The 20509-nt window shown below is 44.9% G+C and overlaps 1 protein-coding gene across 2 annotated transcripts in view; it reads left to right on the forward strand.

Moving 5' to 3' along the window:
• Positions 1–529: 529 nt before the first annotated feature.
• CAMK2A (calcium/calmodulin dependent protein kinase II alpha) overlaps positions 530–20509 on the forward strand; it is a 281034-nt gene continuing 261054 nt past the window's right edge. The window contains exon 1 of one of the 2 annotated variants that reach the window (XM_073567989.1): positions 530–1295. In XM_073567989.1, the coding sequence (XP_073424090.1) occupies positions 1234–1295 (62 nt within the window). In that variant the 5' untranslated portion in view covers positions 530–1233. The remainder of the gene's footprint in view (positions 1296–20509) is intronic. The other variant, XM_073567988.1, reaches the window with a different exon arrangement.

Below are 20509 nucleotides of genomic sequence, written 5' to 3' on the forward strand. Positions count from 1 at the left end.
GGCGCTGTTACTTAGACAAGAAATAGAGCTGTGAAATAATGTATATAGCTATTATCATTATATGTCTAATTAAAGAACATAATAAAACAAATGCAAAATATGTATTATTTTTTATCTCCCTATTTGCAGTACACATCATGTGTCCTGAATAAAAAGCCTGTAGATACCTTTCCAATAGGTGCAATATTAATTACAGCCATGTCGCCGTACATTCCTATAGATATGGATGTAACGTGATGGCGTGTGGGAAGGACACAGAAATCTTTCATTTCTTTACCATAATGGGGCAGAAATTTCTCTGCTTTTGGGCAATTAACTTAGCAGTGAAAAAATGCTGCTTGGAAACAATCTGGTACCTGTCTATTGTAAGGTATCAATCACGGTCGCCATGGTAACAACATCCTGTCTTCCTGGGGACCATCTCTGAAGCTGACGTTACCATAGCGATCTATCAGCCCGTACGGAGAACAGGGTCACTGTCAGTGCGGATAGTCCTGAGATTTCTTTGTCACACCCCTGTCATCTCATTGAACGTTCTCCAATATTCAGGATTTTTTTTCTAAAAGTCAGGAGCGTAGTGGAAGGAAGGAGGCCGAAGAAGCTAAAAAGGGGGGCAGATGTTTGGGAAGCAGTTTCCTTGGCAACAGAGTTAGGGCGTTTCAAAGGGGGGTTGCTATGGAGATGTGGATGCTGACGACGGCTGGTAAGGTTGGGAGGACAGATCGGCTTCATGCTTATCTGCAGGCTTGTCAGTCAGAGCCCCTGCCTTCTTCACCTTCAAGATAGCAGCAGGGACCCAGCAGAACAAGCGTGAGCTACAGTGCCGAGCAGGCAGCGCATAAGACAGGAGCGGGGTCCGGAGACAGAGTCCGAATACAGGCGTACACTGTATTAGACCCTGTACACTGAAAGGTCACCGTGAGGGAAAGAAAAAGGATCATTCCAAGGGGTAGATACCAAATTGTACGGAAACCTGTATACCTTACATATCGGTGGAGCACCTGCCAAAGTGATATCGGTGTAGGAAAACGTATACCAAGAAGGCAAAGAAAAGGGTGACAGGCTTAGTCAGTGACAAGAGGGGTAGTATAGTGACATCGAGACACTTACAAGCAACAGTAAAGGAGATAAATCCTTGCCATCCAACCTGAAGATTGTACTTGGCCGTCATCCACCTGTGACATCTCCATCAGACTAGTAAATATCTTCAGGTCCCTGCGGCGTGATTAGAGCATGGCTACCATCACCTGCACACGCTTCAGTGAGGAGTACCAACTGTTTGAGGAGCTGGGAAAGTAAGTCTTCTATTCTTATATTGTTGTCCATGACTCAAAGGCAGAAGCAGATGTGTCCTCCCTTACTTTTCCTCTTTCACTTGAGATATACAGATGTGTCCTTCCTTATCTTTCCTCCTGGGCTCTAGACATATAGATGTGTCCTTCCTTACCTTTCCTCCTTGACTTGAGATATACAGATGTATCCTTCCATACATTTCCTCCTTGGCTCTCAACATGAGGATGTGTCCTTCCTTACCTTTTCTCCTGGGCTAGAAACATACAAAATTGTTCATCCTTACCATTCATTCTTGACTTGAGATATTTAGATGTGTTCTTCCTTACATTTCCTCCTTGACTTGAGATATACAGATGTATCCTTCCATGCATTTCCTCCTTGGCGCTAAACATATAGATGTGTCTTTCCTTACCTGTCCTTCTTGGCTTTAGGCATATAGATGTGTTCTTCTTTACCTTTCCTCTTTGACTTGAGATATACAGATCGATCCTTCCATACATTTCTTCCTCCGACCTGAAAGTACAGCTCTAGACGTACAGATGTGTCCTTCATTATCTGTCCTCATTGGCTCTAGACAAACAATTGTGTCCTTCATTACCTGTCTTCTTGGGCTAGAAACATACAGATGTGTCCTTCTATACCTGTCCTCCTGGACTAGAAACAAACAGATGTCTCCATCTTTACCTTTCCTCCTTGGCCTGAGACATATGGATGTGTCTTATTTTACCTTTGTTACTTGGCTTGAGATATTCCTCGAGTGGCGATAGTTCACCAGCTATAAAAACACTTTTAGGTTACTCTGTCAGGTGTTATGAGGTTTTTTTTTTTTTTAAGAAGTGCTCATGTCACCCCACTCTTCTTGAGATATCTCAAGCCTAGGGTAAGGTAAGGAATGACATCTGTAGGTAAGCATATGAGTTGATTGAGAGCTGAGGAATAAACTTGAGAATTGTTCTTGGAAGGTTTAGGATCCTGAACAGTTTGTTGGGAAGTGTCCTGGTCTTGGACCAAGAAATGTCTATTCCTAAAAGAGCTCTCCATCACAAGGTGATGTTATCTCTGACAATGGGTTAGGGTGGCAACTCGAAAGATTAAAAGTTAGAAACTGGTTCTTCAACTCTTTCCCCTGGGCTATAATCAAAAAAGGTGTCCAAACGTGAGATATCTACAGAGTTCTCGCCTTATTTAATATTACCTAGATTAATGTCTTTCGTATGTTTTGAAAGCTTCATGGCAGGTGTAACCTTTAGTTAGCCCTGACATATAGATGTGTGGGCTCGGAGGTGACTGTAAACCTTTCTTGTAAACCATTTAAAAAAAATCAATCTAGTCACAAATCAATAGCAGTGACTGTTATCTGGTAATATCCTCCTGGGTCATCTTGTACAGGTCCTTCTTAGGAAATTCTTAGTGACATATGGCTGCTACGGTGCATTGGGAATAGGAGCAGTTTACAAAAATTCAAGAGCATCTAACACCTTGCAATTGGTATCGAGTCAAAAAAGTCATGCCATGCGATAGTCGTAAAGAGTGCTGGTGTTTACTGCCATGGTGTCGGCAATCAAAGCTACAGTCAAGGGAAATTCAGCTTATCCTGATCCATATTAGATTAACATTCTGCTTGCAGTTTAGCGTATTGAATCAGATAGAGATCCGACAACTGATGTGGAGCCTGATTGGAATAATTATAATTGATAACCGTTTCCTACAACTATAGACAGGGACCCAGCCGGCGTGTGGTGTCCACCAGGTATCACACACTATATTATTGCAATGCTTAGAACCGAGATGGGGGGACATAATAAGGATTATATAGGAGAATTATTGCACCTGCTGTTTTATGCCGCCTGCTGGTTGCTAATTTATGGACCACTTTGGCTCCATATAGATATTGCATGAATTGCAAAACATCAACATATTGCAGAGCGCTGTTCGTTTCTTTACGGATAGAGCAAAGACGGATTTGTCATTTAACTACTTATTTTCCGTACCCTCATGAAGCACATTATGGTATCACAACGAGCGCCGCCAACAGACAAATTTGCCGGATCTACACCGGCTTACTCGACTCTTCTGCATCTTCCGGTGAATATTTTCCTCCGTATGTGCATCCACATGAAAGCCCGAGATCCAGTAATATTTTTTTTTCACCCTACGCATTTTTAAAGCAACAGGGATCCTGTTGCATTTAACATCTTCACTGCTGGAGTGGTCACTCGAATGTGGACGTTATGATAATCGGCATCCGGCAATTCCGTGTTGAGCCATTTGAGATTGAAAGGGTTAAACTCCCAGCGAAAAAGCCAGAAGCTGAAGAAGATATAGGCGGAAAACTGAATTTGATCCCCCCACCACCCCCAGCTGGAATGGATGTTCCTGACAGCTTTTTCCCACCCACTGCAGTGTAATGACATCCAGCATGGAGAGGCTTAATGGGGGACCCCATGCTGTTCTGGAGCAGCCCCTAGAGGTTTATGCATAGAGCTGAAGCACAGGGAAATCTATAGGACCATTTCCTATTTCACAGTATCGAAAAATGGCACGGAGACGCTTGAACGTTTTGGCCCCCTTGTGTGGCTTTATTTGCATTAAATTGGACACCCGCGCTGTCGAAAGGTGAAGTACAGATTTCATTTGTCTGGTGGAGGGAAAAAGAAAATTGTCCCAGCGTGGATCCATTGAACAAACTGTACTCCAACCACTGTGCTGCTTATAAAGTGTCCATGCCCTCAACAATATTTCACAAAAAACACTAAAAATCAGACTATGAATAAGGACTGTAAAGATATTTTTCCTTCATGCTTAGCTAGATCCGTAAAGCGTCATACAAATGCCATCTGCCGAAAGGTTAATTTTTCCATATCAGGAAGTTTTAGCTCTAATTTATTGTACAAAACATAGCTACAAAATAAAAATTGAGTAAATACAGGAAAAATAGCTATATTAAAATACGCCAACCTAACGTCAAAAATATGTTGTATATTCAATTTGAATAATTTTGTGACAACCAGACTTTTAGAGATGACACACGATCCTTCTCTGCCTTTATATCAGTTATGATAGAGAAGGGGACTGGCTTTTCTATTAAAATGAACAAGCCATCCAGCCCCCTTCACACACATCCCTGATCTTGTGCTAACACAGGAAACACTACAATGTACTAGACATATCCCAGAATAGGACCTACGAGAGTCCCGAGCTTATAGTTAAAGAGTGGGACACCTATACAAAGCCGCTAATCTTCTGGGAAAGCATTTTATGAGACTTTGGAAATTGGGTTACTTATTGTCATGTTATGCCGGTGCCGCCAATGTGCTGTGTCACCATGCTGGTACAAAGGAGATGCTGGTAGGAGCTTGAAGGTACAGATATACATGGAGGTTTGGTACTAATAGAAGGAGAGAATGTATAGTTGTAGACAGTCTGGTGCCTATTGAAGGCGCAATTGACCTTTTGGATAATTGGAACTGAGGCCTTCGAGTCTGATAGGTGTAAACTTGTCCATTGGGAGACACAGTTGAGAAATTGTGGATTTGAAAAGCTGGTATAGTGAGGGAACTTCTAAAGTACAGAGGACAACCTGCAGCTTGGAGACCACTTTTGGTCTGTGAAGTAATTCTATGCCGTCCCCATTATCCTTTGACACCACCATTTTTGGGTCTTAACTCTGTTCAATCCTACAGAAAGCACTCTAATATATGGCCATCTTGACTCCATTTACCTGGAGTGTCAAGTCAGAAAGTCCCAGTAATGAACCACCCGCCTACTTAAAAATTCATGGCATAAACTGTCAGATTGGAATATCTCTATAAGCTTTAATTTTGTACAAGGGAGAGGTTTAATATAACAATGTGGCTCTTAGACCAAAAAGATGTTGAAACGATTTTGCCATGCAAACCCAAGCTATCATGGGGATAGACTGGAGAAGAAGGCTAGGTAGGCTATACATGTAGGAAAAATTGCTGACCCGGCTTGGTTTACACATGTAAGGGGATTCGATTGAGAAACACCACCCTAAATATTGCTCTAAAGTTCCTCATGCAGACTCTTGACTTTGCACCTAGTGATTGATCATGGAAATTAAGCCCATGACACTTCAGATGACCAACTCATATGCTGACATTGGTTATCTCATCTTCTGATAAAAGTCTGCAGTCACTATGTGTGAAGATTCACAGGTATTGCCAGTGAGATCGGCATGGTCACGTGCTGCCTAGACATGCTCTACTTCTCTCAATTCACTTGTATGAAGGAAGTCCGAGCACATCTAGTTGGAATGAGGCTGGGATTATGAAGATCTCATACTTGCTGTCACATAGAGAGACTGCAGACATTACTAGTAGACAGGAAAACCCCTTTAATTACAGGAGTGTTGAAGCAAGAAGTGCTTATCTAAATAAGAAACACATGAATTTGTGGCGTAAATTCTGATAAATTTGTTGGGTGCGCTTGGTCACACCCAAGCCCTACCCACTTTGTCAAAAGTTTGTAGAGCTGGCCGCAACTGGTGGAAAAACACCAAGAGCTGGTAGTTTATTTTTTTTATAAATTCAAAATACGCAAAAATTTTGCAACATTTCAAGCAGTTTTACATCAGAATTTTGGCAAAAATCCAATGATGAATTGGCCATAACTACTTCAGTATCCAGAGCTCCTGATCTGTCAGATTGTGTTACTGCTGCTTCATTGCCTTTTTTGAAGTTTGGCAAACTGACAACTACAACTAGTAGAAAAATTGTCAGCCTCTATCGTTGCCACTTTAGGTATGAAATAAGGTTAGGACAGAGCCACATTGTAGGTCAGAGTCCTTCGGTGCAATTGGGTGTGAACTGAACGTTTGGTCATTATTAGGACAATGCCCAAGGGTGGATGCTGAAGATAAGACACAATTCCCAATTCAGATAGATTCATTTAAAGTCCAGTAACAAAAAATTAAGTAATAAATGCTGCTAAAATGCAATGCATTAACCTAGCTCGAATGTACTGTCACAATGGTGGTTTAACCAAAGGATGAGAAACAGTAAAAGGAATGGGGTATAGTTGGAACCATTCTGCCCTAAAAAAGCAAATTTTTTCTTCCTCGACTCACTCATTATTCAGAACAAAAATATTGTACATTTACATAAACATTTATATTATGTTCTTTTAAAAAAAAGCATCTAAGCTTTTTTGGAAAACAATTGACAGTTCCTGCTGTGACCCGATCCAGAGGTAGACTATTCCACAGATTATTAATTCTCATAGAAAATGAGCTTTGTCTCCTCTGGAGATTGAACCTTTTGTTTCTAGATGAAGGGAGTGACCCCTTGTCTTTTGAGGGGATCTTACATTAAACAAATTTTTGACTATTTTTTTGTACTTTTTTCATTTATGCTTTTATACAAGTTAATAACGTAATACAAGTACTTTGAGGTCCTTCTCTACAAGTGACTCTCCAAGTTTTACTCCCCATAGAGCATATGATCCTCACAAATTATTAGTGAATTTTTGAGATCATCATATAATAGCACCTAAGGATTGTCATACTTTGGAGGCTAATGCAGCCCATATACGTTAGATAAATGTAGGCTAGCCCTTTATTTTTGGTGGGACAGGCAGATTAAAATTGATCATGAAAGTTGCTGCATGTTTTGAGCCAGAATTTCATTATGGAAGCCCATAGGATTCTTTAGTAATATGTACACAGCGTTTATCCACACTTGACCCAATTTTTCTGGGCTGATCCCACAATCTGACCCTTATGTGTGGAGCTTATGTGTCACTTTTCCCAAAGTGGCCATAATGTTTCTATGTGTTTCTGGACAAACCATGAAGGGGTATACATGGCCCCCTCATCCCTATCCTGGTATGCATTGCGTCCATCCCGATCCCTATCCTGGTATGTATTGCACCCATCTCCATCCTGGTATACATGGTCCCCTCTTCCCCATCCTGATATTCTTGGCCTCTTCCCTATTCTGGTATACATGGCCCCCTCATCCCTATCCTGGTATGCATGGCCCTCTCATCCCTTTCCTCGTATACATGGCCCCCTCATCCCTATCCTGGTATACATGGCCCTCTCATCCCTTTCCTGGTATACATAGCCCCCTCATCTCTATCCTGGTATGCATGGCCCCCTCATCCCCATCCTGGTATGCATGGCCCTCTCATCCCTTTCCTGGTATGCATGGCCCCCTCATCCCCATCCTGGTATGCATGGCCCCCTCAACCCATCCTGGTATGCATGGCCCTCTCATCCCTTTCCTGGTATGCATGGCCCCCTCATCCCCATCCTGGTATGCATGGCCCCCTCATCCCCATCCTGGTATGCATGGCCCCCTCATCCCCATCCTGGTATGCATGGCCCCCTCATCCCTATCCTGGAATATATAGTCCCCATCCCTATCCTGGCATGCATGGCCCCCCATCAGAAAAACATTAAAAAAATGAAACATCCTACTTACCTTCCCTGCAGCGTCTTTTTCTGATGTCAGCTGCTGATTTATGCTTGTAAGCAGCGCATGGCAGTGACGTCATGTGCTGCATACAATCAGTGGACAGCTGCCAGAATACTCACTGCTCCCGACGCCGGAACTATAGGAGTGGAGAGGAGTGATAATTCATTGATCTTTAATAGCGGGCACACTAGACGACTTCCTGCGGCTGGGCGATCATACGTGCTTGCTACTTAAGGAAATGAATATTCACTGCTCTCCACTTCTTTAGTTCTGGAGAGCAGTGAATATTCATTCTCTTTAGTAGTGGGCACACGTGATTGCCCGGCCACTGCAGCAAGCCGGCGGCTGAGCTTACTGTGCCCACTATTAAAGAAAAATGAATATTCACTGCTCTCCACTCCTATGTGTGTGGACAGTGGTAAATATTAATTTCTCTTTAGCAGCTGGCATATGTGTTGGCTCCTGCCTCCTGGTACTTGCAGTTCCGCCGCTGCCGCTCCACCACTTCCAGATCCACAGTCACAGCAGGTATATCATTTCAATTGAATGTGCGTCTAGGGCAGGGGTGGGGAACCTCAGGCCCCAGGGCCATTTACGGCCCTCGATGACCTTTTATCAGGCCCCCGAGCAGATTCTCAGGGACTGCATTCTTGGGAGCTGTATTTTGATTGCCAAAATCTCATTAATTTCTTCTTGATCTGTTAGCACACACACACAGTGTTCACTACTGAACATTGAAGGGCATGCAATGAAAGATTAAGTCACGAAACCAGTGCCAGAGTCAGGATGTACTTTGTGGGCAGAGTTTGTACGGCCCCCGAAGGATGGTATAAATATCCAAATGGCCCTTGGCAGAAAAAAGATTCCACACCCCTGGTCTAGGGACACACATTCAGGTGAAATAAAACATTGCCGTCGGCGGCCCACGGAACCTTGCAGGCAAGCCAAGGGGTCTACAGTGCCTGTGGGCCTCATGAAGCAGCCTCAGGGGCCGCATTTGTGGGCCTCATGTTTGAGACACCTGATCTAGTGTGTTTTGGAATATCTAATGTGTGTCGGGGTATCCAGACTCACCCATCCAATGGCAGGATAAATTTTTAAATTCCAGATCCTTTTTTAATGTGAGAATTTGACAGCGTTTTTTTCTCATGTCTCCATTAAGAACTCAACCGACTATGTGTGTATGTGGAGGAATTGGAAGGAATAAATGTTGGCTGAAGTAACATTTGGCTGACAGCTATCTTGAGTGGGATGGGTTCCTGTACATGAAAATTCCTTGTAAGGATATAGTGATACATCACGGAGAGAATACTGTATAGTTGCATAAATCTAAAACAACTATGGGAGAAAATGAGCAAAAAGAAATTGAGGTATTTAAAGAAGGAGGTAGGGAAGTATTGCAAATAGCTTCCGCTCATGAGTTGGGGGCCTTTGCCCAAGGTCTCACTCTCAATGGTATCTGCATCCTGGATGTGAATACAGTTAAAAGCCGTTAGCTCCTTGATCCATCATTCTCCTTATCCATCTGAGCTCTGACATCTCAGCACAGCAGGCGTCATAACGTCACTACACTGCGCTCACTGTGCGGAGCTTCAGAAACACGGCAGAAACCATAGCAGCAGCGGAGCTGCAAGAGTTGAGGTGTTTTCTTTTTTTTTTTTTATGAGTATGGGGCTGTCATTTTGTGTGCAGGGAACATTCTACGGGACCATCGTATTGTGTGTAAATGGATGTGGGACCATCAACTGTATGTGGGGTGATTCCACTGCATGGAGGGCTGTGTGGGGGCATTATACTGTGTGGAGGGCTGTTTTTGACACAATTATACTGTTTGGAGGATTGTGTGGGGGGCATTATACTATGTGGGGTCTTTAAATTGTGTGAGGGGCTGTGTGTGGACCATTATAGTATGTGGAGGAATGTTGGGACCATTGTACTTTGGGGAGGGCTGCATGAAGGATACTGTTTGGAGGGTGCCATCGTATTGTGTGTAAGTGGATGTGGGACTATCAACTGTATGTGGGGTGATCACACTGTATGGAGGACTGTGTGGGGGGCATAATACTGTGTGGAAGGCTGTTTTGACAACATTATATTGTTTGGAGGACTTTGTATGGGCCATTATACTATGTGTGGGCCTTTATACTGTTTGGAGGCCATTATACTGTGTGGAAAGCTATTTGGATGCCATTATGCTGTCTAGACTGCTGTGTGGAGGCCATTATACTGTGTGGAAAGCTATTTGGATGCCATTATGCTGTCTAGACTGCTGTGTGGAGGCCATTATACTGTGTGGAAAGCTATTTGGATGCCATTATGCTGTCTAGACTGCTGTGTGGAGGCCATTATACTGTGTGGAAAGCTATTTGGATGCCATTATGCTGTCTAGACTGCTGTGTGGGAGCCATTATACTGTGTGGATGACTGTGTGAGGACACTATAATGTGTTCAGGGCTTGGGGGGTCATAATACTGTGTGGAGGGCTCACTGTGTTGTGAAACTGTAGTAGACAACATACTGTGTTGTGGGACTGTGAGGGCCATCACACTGTGTTGTGGAACTGTAGTAGACAACATACTGTGTTGTGGGACTGTGGGTTCCATCATACTGTATTGTAGGACTGTTGGGGCTATCATACTGTGTTGTGGGCACTGTGGGGGACGATCATATTGTGTTGGAGGTACTATCAGGGCCATCATAGTTTGTGTGTGTGTTGGTACTGTGGGGTAATTCACGGTGGAGGTGTAAGAAAATGAGCCAAGGCAGAAACAGTGGTTTCTGGTGCCCTTTAGGGCCGGAACTATCGGGGCTGTCACCACTGTTGCCAAGGAAGGGTTCTTCTGGGAGGGAAGGACCTTTATGCTGGACAACAGGGGGCGCGAGGAGTATAAAGAGGACTGAGTACCGGAACGGATCAGACTTGGCGGGAAAGAGACAGAAGGTTGACTCTCTCTTCGCTGCTCCAGCTGACAACTTCACCCCACCTTTCCCACAGAGTGCTGACCCCACAATTGACTTTTACGCTATTGAGTTATCGTCTGACTCTGTTTCTGTAGACAGCCCAGTCCTTTCTGTGGTGATAGATAAGCTGATTTGCTGTGTTCCTAGAGACTATCCCAGAGGATCGCCCACTACCGCGGTCTGTGAGCGAGCACACGACTTGCGTTCGGGGCCATCACTGAGGAATCCATACAAAGGACTGTTTCCACAACCCAGAGTACTCAATTCAGCTAGGACCGGATCCATTCACAATGTTGGAAGACAGTGTTTCTCGTTCCTCCGTAATAGAGACAGAGACTTTGTTCACGATTTGCGACGACAACGGGAGATTTTCCAGCCTTTCCCCTGCAAGGACTGCAAGCGATAAGTTACCCCGCTTTTGCATATCTTTATATTATGCATTGTGGTTGTGCTTAATAACCGTAATTCCTGTATTTAATCTTGTCTCCCTGCTGGAGTATTCCTTGTGTAACTTCCTTTGTTAACCCCTTCTCTGCCTCTGGCTCTCCACTGCATTCAACTAACTCTCTCCCTTTACAGAGGTATCATACTTAGATTGAGGGCCACTTTTGCTGGCCTCATACGTTATGTGGGCCATGAAAGGGTCATCGTAATGGGTGAGAGCACTAAGGGTATTCAACGGGAACGAAAGTAAAATTTTGGGAGATACCCCCTTCTGTAACCATGCCTAGTGTACCAAATTTATATTTTCTTTTTGTGAAGTAAGAAGAGGGGAGCAATTAGGACTTCTGCTATGGGATCTCATGATATCTCCATACGCCCCTGTTGTACATATGACTGAATACCAGTGTTGTCTATGAGGCGTAAAACAGATTGAGATCCAGACTCTAATGCCAGCTTTGGGTCAACTTACCGCCTCATAAAATAATGATGAGCCTAAGTAGTGATGTTATGCACTTTGATACAAAAGAACATGTTCATTAGAGGTTGTTGAATTGATTTGCTTGGTTTGAGATTCTCAGTAGATTAGACTGCTCTACTTCTTGGAGGATTTTCTTACGGTGCACTCATGTATTATGCACTGTAGTTTCAATAAGACCTCTTTACATACAGCAACACAGCTAGTGATAGCCAGCATTAAAAAAAAATAATCTATACAATATATACTGTATATAAATATCACAGAGTTGAGCAAACAAATCTTGACCTGCCCAGGTCTGGCGTCTAGTCCGATCCTCTGTGGCAGCTGGACCAGGGCAATCTTCACTTCTGCAGTATCCTGGGCTCCTCTTGCACCGATTAGGTCCCACAATATCATGACGTCATGTGCCGAATAGCTATTAGACAGCATGCAATGTCAATATCAGCACAAGAGGCCACTAGGAAGCTGAGCTCGAGATGCCAGCTACAGAAGTGAAGACTGACCTTGTGTGGCTACCACAGAGGACCAGCCTGGATGCAGGACCAGGACAGAGGAAATATATACTGTACCTTTGCTCAAGACCAGCTTCTAGGGACCAAGAACAAAATGTTAAAAAATAATTCTGCAATATACAGTATAGAAATATTTCTATTAAAAAAAATCATAATGGGCCCACCAAAAATCAACAGCAGACCTAGAGCAAATTCTGCTTGGATATTATTGCAGATTCAATGTGGCAAAGAAATGATGAAAATGCTAATGTATTCCACTGCATATCTTCCAGGCACAAGCAAAATCAAAAATTTGTTCCCCCATACGTCCTTACCATTAAAGGGGTTATACTGAATTGTATGGAAATAAATTATGGACATAACACTTTCTCAGAGCCTCACCTTTCTAGGAATGCCCTTTGCCTCATTCACACGTCCGTGTTGCATGTATGTGTTTTATTAATTTTTTTATGGATACTGCACATACCCATTATGATTTATGGTGCTATTCACATGTGTGTGTTTTTTGTGGACCGTGTGTCTGGGCAAAACCCATGGAGACATGTCCGTCCATTTTTTTTCCTGCAGAATGGATGACAAGGGCCAATAGAAGTAAATGTGTCTATGAAAAACACATACAACAACCGGATGGCATCGGAATGACACATTGATGATAAAAACGGACACATGGATGACACATTTATGCAAAACACCAATAACACCGGTACCAATTTTTCACGGACGTGTGAATGAGGCCTTACCCTGTCTCCAGTCTCTTGGCTCCCCAACCACTTTCTGTTTGGAGCAATGTAGTATGTGCTAAACAGGGACCTTATATTAACATTATAGCCATTGGAAATACCTTTATTATAGCAATTCACTAAGAACAATACCACACATAAAAACAGCCAACCGTGTTGCCTACCATGGCCCTGAAAGAGGAACCCTGATTGCAAACTACCTGACAGCGGAGGTTGGCACCTTAAACACAATCGAAATTGGCGCCCCCACTCCACGAAGGCTGAACCCTAAAGCTCCTAGATATCCCTGGCTAGTACAGAATGCAGTCACTCATTTACCCAGAACAGGAGCATATAGAGGTTGCCAAAAAGAGGTAGTTGGGTAGGCAATGAAGAAAAAATGTGCAAAAAGTGCTAATGACACAGACATTAAAGTGACAAGTGCAAAACAAATGAGTACCTGACTAGACTATTCCCTGTATTTGTAATCTTCCTGTCTGCGGAGGTTGGCACCCTACTGGTCAGCGGAATGGCGCCCCCGCTCCACGACGGCTATCCCTTGGAATTCCTAATGTAACTGATAACCATTAAAAAGGGTAGCACAGCAACAAATCAATGGAAGGTGTCAACCCTGCCATTCATCACATATCAACATATGTGGCAGATATGTGATGAATGGCAGGGTTGACACCTTCCATTAATTTGTTGCTGTGCTACTCTTGTTAATAGTTATCAGTTACATTAGGGATTCCAAGGGATAGCCGTCGTGGGGGGGGGGCGCCATTCCGCTGACCAGTAGGGTGCCAACATCCGCAGACAGGAAGATTACAGATACAGGGAATAGTTTAGTCAGGTACTCATTTGTTTTGCACTCGTCATTTTAATGTCTGTGTCATTAGCACTTTTTTTCTTCATTGCCTACCCAACTACCTTTTTTGGCAACCTCTATATGCTCCTGTTCTGGGTAAATGAGTGACTGCATTCTGTACTAGCCAGGGATATCTAGAAGCTTTAGGGTTCAGCCTTCGTGGAGCGGGGGCGCCAATCTCGATTGTGTTTAGGGTGCCAACCTCCGCTGTCAGGTAGTTTGCAATCAGGGTTCCTCTTTTAGGGCCATGGTAGGCAACACGGTTGGCTGTTTTTATGTGTGGTATTGTTCTTAGTGAATTGCTATAATAAAGGTATTTCCAATGGTTATAATGTTAATATAAGGTCCCTGTTGAGCACATTTAATTTTTGACTTTATTTTTCCATATGTAGTATGAAATAGCGTCCATAGTGACATCATGTGACATCACCGTGATGGCCAATCATTGCTTAAAGTAGTGACATTTCATTCATAGTGAAGTTTCATCCTATGGCAGTGACTGTCTGCAGTGGTCACGTAGCAAACTAGACTATAAGGGTAAAGTTGCCCAAGTCATACAACTGGCGATTAGGTAATGTGGTGAAATTTTAATGGTCTATAGTGCTGTTTGCACAAATTTTTCCAGGAAATTCAAATTGCAGAGAAATTATTCTCCGCAAATATGTCCTTTTTCATGTGTAAGACTTAAAAATGTTATAAAGAATCCTGATACTCACCTCTCCGGCTCTTCTGTTCCTCACCGTCACGTCACCTGTCTAGACTTCGCCACATCTTCTTATCACCGCCACTCGAGCGAAAATCCTCCGGCCTCCTGCACTAGGCTGGGACTTCTGTTTCTGATGAGGTTGATGGCTTGAACATTATGATGACTCATTTACATCGACCATTTAGGAAATCAGAGAAAAATAGCATTTGCATAATAGTTCTGAACGCAGTGTACACTCTGCGTATACTGTAATATAGTTCTACCCCTTTAAGGGACAAGATTAATTCCAAGCCAATATCCTAAAACTCTAAGATTAAGAAATGTTTAATGACACTTCAACCCTTTTGTAATCAGCGCTCTGCCGGCGGCACATATTATCCTTCATAATAATGTTTTCATTAATGAAAATAACAAATCAGTGATCAGTACGTTGTTCTAGTGAAACAATTAGCTTCTTCTGAGAGGTATCATCACATGAAACGTCTGATCCTCCCGCTATACTCCTTTCTATATTCTATTACATACTTTCTGATTATATATGTTTGGAAGGTTAGAAAGAATTAGAAGACAGATAAGAAGAGCATTACTGTACTAGTAGACTACGCAGGACTCGATGACTTGGAAAACGGAAACTAAGGTCTGGATGGGGCCTAAATTATCAAGCCAGCAGGAAACATTTACAGGGAACCTTTATGGACCTTTTGCCCCTCTACCCCAATGGTAAGTTTATCTTCCATTGGGATAAAATCCTTGAGGGTTTCCTAAGAGATGTTGACCTGTACCATCTCAATAAGAATAACCTCATGACTAGAGTTGAGCGACTTTTGTTTTTTTAGGGTCGCGTTTCGTTTCGTGAAACCCGACTTTTCCAAAAGTCGGGTCGCGCAAGATCGTCCGATTATAGGGAAAAGTCGGGGTCGTCCCGAAACACGAAACCCAATGTAAGTCAATGGGGAATAAAAGTCGGCAGTGAGAGGAGGACAGGAAACACACCTACAGTGCCCATTTGAATGCCAAAAGCATCAATTCTTCTTACTTAAGCTTGTCAACCTTAATTAACTTCATAATACAAGTTACGCACTGAAAAATGGGGGTTATTTTGCTAAATTTGTGGGGGGGGAGGGCTGGCTGCAGGTTTTCATGTGCCCTGGGCGAAAGAGCGCCCCTTTAACACATACCACAACTCATCATGCTCCGATACGGCAGAGAAATAGCGGTATAGTACAATGAAAAATACCTCACTTTTTACATCTCATGACGAGGCCCATCTATTTCTCCATACAAAATCATTGGTCCCATATAATGTTTGAAACAGTATATGATGAGCTCCACATAATGCTACAGTATATGTTGGTCCCCATGGATGAAGCTCCACTGTCTTATGGGCCCAAATAATGCTCCAAACATAATGGGCCCCATTTCTAATGCTCTAGTGTATAATGGGCCCTGTAAATGCTGCTCCAGTGTCTGATGTCCACCTTTGGAATGTTCCAGTGTATGGTGGGCCCCATCTATCATTCTCCAGAGTATAGTGCTCCCCAAAAATTGCTGTCCCAACATTGAAAACAATCAAATAAGTCTCCTCGCTAGGGAATCCCTGTACTTGTCTGGACAGGTGCTGTAGCTTGCTTAACAGCTCGCCAGCCATTCTCACGCCCAGTATGGATTGCACGTGATTGCACAAAGGTTAGAAAGGGTACCGTATCCCTGGATAACATGTATGGATAGCGTACACATTCAAAATATATGTCTATACAGCATGAGGCAGGCTCAGACGGTGTTAGGCCCAGTATGGATTGCACGTCATTGCACAAAGGTTAGAAAGGGTACCGTATCCCCGGATAACATGTATGGATAGCGTACACATTCAAAATATATGTCTATACAGCATGAGGCAGGCTCAGACGGTGTTAGGCCCAGTATGGATTGCACGTCATTGCACAAAGGTTAGAAAGGGTACCGTATCCCCGGATAACATGTATGGATAGCGTACACATTCAAAATATATGTCTATACAGCATGAGGCAGGCTCAGACGGTGTTAGGCCCAGTATGGATTGCACGTCATTGCACAAAGGTTAGAAAGGGTACCGTATCCCCGGATAACATGTATGGATAGCGTACACATTCAAAATATATGTCTATACAGCATGAGGCAGGCTCAGACGGTGTTAGGCCCAGTATGGATTGCACGTCATTGCACAAAGGTTAGAAAGGGTACCGTATCCCCGGATAACATGTATGGATAGCGTACACATTCAAAATATATGTCTATACAGCATGAGGCAGGCTCAGACGGTGTTAGGCCCAGTATGGATTGCACGTCATTGCACAAAGGTTAGAAGGGGTACCGTATCCCCGGATAACATGTATGGATAGCGTACACATTCAAAATATATGTCTATACAGCATGAGGCAGGCTCAGACGGTGTTAGGCCCAGTATGGATTGCACGTCATTGCACAAAGGTTAGAAGGGGTACCGTATCCCCGGATAACATGTATGGATAGCGTACACATTCAAAATATATGTCTATACAGCATGAGGCAGGCTCAGACGGTGTTAGGCCCAGTATGGATTGCACGTCATTGCACAAAGGTTAGAAAGGGTACCGTATCCCTGGATAACATGTATGGATAGCGTACACATTCAAAATATATGTCTCAGGAGGCAGGCTCAGACGGTGTCAGGCACAGTATGGATTTGACGGCCCAGATTACACAGCGGAGGAGCAGGGAGAGGTAAAGATTGCAAATGCTGGGGCCCTGGCCAAGCAAGGGGGGCCCACTCGTGGGCGTCGGTACTGGCACTGGGCCCCTCATAGTACAGCGGTGTGTCTGATGGTGGGTGTGCACCACCACCGTCAGAGACACTTGATTGCACTATGAGGGACCCTGTGCCAGTGCCCGCGCCCAAGAGTTGGCCTACCCACCTGTCCAGGGCAACGGCACTCGCACGGTGTCGTGCGGTAGGTGGTGACCCCGGCCATGGGGGGGGAGGCAGCACAGTTATGGAGTTTTAGAAAGTGGCATATGTTGATGTTGGACATTCAGCTGATGCAAAAGGCGAAATAGGTGAAGTACCAGGAAGAGGTGGACCAAAGCAAGCCATTTTTCTGTCACCCTATGTGTCATCAGGGGAAGGTGGGACAAAATCCTTGGAAACCCATGCGTGGTTCATTTTAATGAAGGTTAGATCATCCACATTTTGGGTTGACAGACGGGTCCTTTTTTCTGTCAGGATTGATCCAGCTGCACTGAAGACTCTTTCCGATAGCACACTTGCAGCTGGGCAAGCGAGCTCCTGTAAGGCATATTGGGCCAATTCAGGCCAGGTGTCCAGTTTAGCGGCCTAATAGTCAAAGGGGAATGACCTGTGTGGGAGAACATCGATATGGGAGGAAAAGTAGTTTGTAACCATAGTTGACAACTGCTGTCTCCTGTCACTTTCCATCGATGCAGTATTACCAGTTGTGTGAGCGGTATTTGAAAAATCAGTCCACAACATTGTCATGAAACCCCTGTCTCCAACGCCACTTCTGCTGTGTGCACCACGAACACCTCTGCCAAGCTGCCCCCGGCCCGTACGGCTCTTGTGAGAACCATCACCGCTGCTGTGTGCTGGGAATGCCTCAAGCAACCGATTTACCAGAGTTGCTTGTTTATTAGCCAATATTAGGTCAAGGTTCTCCTGTGGCATGATGTTTTGTAATTTGCCTTTATAGCGTGGATCCAGGATGCTGGCCAACCAGTAGTCGTCATCGTTCATCATTTTGGCAATGCGGGGGTCCCTTTTTAGGATCCGCAAGGCATAATCTGACATGTGGGCCAATGTTCCCGGTGTCAATGATGCACTGCGAGTGCTGGGTGGAGGAGCACTTTCTGGCAAATCCACATCCCTCCAGTCACGCACAAACCCTGTACCAGACCTTGCCACGCCAACATTTTCACTTGCCCCACGAGATGCATCCTCCTCCCCTAAGTAATCATCCCCATCATCCTCCTCCTCCTCCTCCTCTTCTTCCTCCACCTCGTCCAGGAGAGGTCCCTGAGCAGACAATGGCTGAATGTCATCAAGGATTCCCTCCTCCTCTTCCTCCTCATCAACATTGGCTGCAGACGCCTGCTCGTTAAGGTGCGTCAAAGTTTGCATGAGCAGACGCATAAGTGGGATGCTCATGCTTAGGATGGCGTCATCTGCGCTTACCAGCCGTGTGCATTCCTCAAAACACTGAAGGACTTTACAAAGGTCTTTCAGCTTCGACCACTGCACGCCTGTCAACTCCATGTCTGCTCTCAAAGTGCCTGGCCGTGTATCCTCCCACAAATGCATTATGGCCTGCCTCTGCTCGCACAGCCGCTCCACCATGTGCAGGGTGGAGTTCCACCTTGTTGCAATGTCGATAATGAGGCGGTGGTTGGGAAGGTGGAGCAATCGCTGCAGCTTCTGCATACGAACGGAGTGTACAGGCGACCGGCGGATGTGCGCGCACAGTCTTCGCACCTTCTGGAGCAGGGCTGTTAACTCCGGATAATTTTTGAGGAAGCACTGCACCACCAGGTTCAAGGTGTGAGCCAAGCAAGGTATGTGGCTGAGTTTTGAAAGGGCTATGGCTGCCACAAAATTACGGCCGTTATCACTAACTACCTTGCCTGCCTCAAGATGTACACTGCCCAGCCATGACTCAGTTTGTCGCTTCAAGTACTCGGCCAGCACCTCGGCGGTGTGTCTGTCGCCCAAACACATCATCTGCAACACAGCCTGCTGACGCTTTCCACTAGCTGCTCGATAGGGGGACACATCGTGTGCAACAGTGGCAGCTGCAGATGGAGTGCTCGTACGACTGCGCTCTGTGGACGAGCTTTCGCTTCTGGAGGAGGAGGAGGAGGAGGAGGGTCGAACGCCTACAGCCAACTGTTTCCTATACCGTGGGCTAGGCAGCACTGTCCCACCACCGATGTCCCCTGTGGACCCTGCATCCACCACATTAACCCAGTGCGCAGTGATGGACACGTAATGGCCCTGGCCATGCCGACTGGACCATGCATCAGTTGTGAGGTGCACCTTTCCGCTCACTGACTGCTTGAGTGCATGGACAATGCGGTCTTTCACATGATGGTGGAGGGCTGGGATGGCTTTGCGAGAGAAGAAGTGGCGACTGGGTAGGTCATAGCGTGGTACTGCATAGGCCATGAGTTTGCGGAAAGCTGTGCTTTCCACCAACCGAAAGGGCATCATCTCAAACGAGATTAGTTTGGCAATGTGGGTGTTCAAACCCAGTGTACGCGGATGAGAGACTGAGTACTTTCTTGACCTACTCATAGTGTCTGGGAGGGTGAGCTGGACTTGAGAGCTGCATATGGTGGAAGTAGCGGTGGACAGGGCGGACTGAGAGAGGGTTGATGATGGTGATGGAGTTGGTGTTCTTTCTGATGGCCTAGAATCAGTCTTTCGTTGATATAACAGTGGGATTCCCTGACTGCTGTGGCCTTGCAACGACACCTCAACATTTGCTGCTGTGCTAACCGGTGGGCTTACAGTGGGGGAAACAATGTAGCGTTGCTGACTACCTTCGTTGTGATCAGTTGCACATGTGGCACTTGAGGTTTGGTGTTGTGTCCACGCTTGCAAGTGCATGCTGGTTAAATGTCTAAGCATGCAACTGGTATTCAAATTTTTCAGATTTTTCCCTCGGCTAAAGGTCTTTGCGCACTTCTTACAGATAACCTTGGCCTGATCATGAGGATTTTGTTCAAAAATGTGCCACACTGCACTCTTCCTACTTTGGCAGACATTTTGCGGCCTAGCACGCTGTGATCTTTTGACCCTCTGGACAAGCTGTCCAGCAACTCTTTTGATGTTTGGAACCTGTCTTTGGAGTGCTCCGGGCCTGCCAGATAACAGCTGTTGCGATGTCGATGTCTGCTGTGGATGCTCCTCATCTGAGCTATTGGAAGCAGCACCCTCTTCCCCCAATGGATGCCAATCTGGGTCAACAACTGGGTCATCCATCACCTCCTCTTCTATGTCATGTGCACCTTCCTCTGTGTCACCGTGTATGGTGGTATAGTGTGCGGGAAGGGGCACCTG

The sequence above is a fragment of the Dendrobates tinctorius genome, unplaced genomic scaffold, assembly GCF_039654945.1.
Source record: "Dendrobates tinctorius isolate UK_male_01 unplaced genomic scaffold, ASM3965494v1 ptg000020l, whole genome shotgun sequence".
NCBI lineage: Eukaryota > Metazoa > Chordata > Amphibia > Anura > Dendrobatidae > Dendrobates > Dendrobates tinctorius.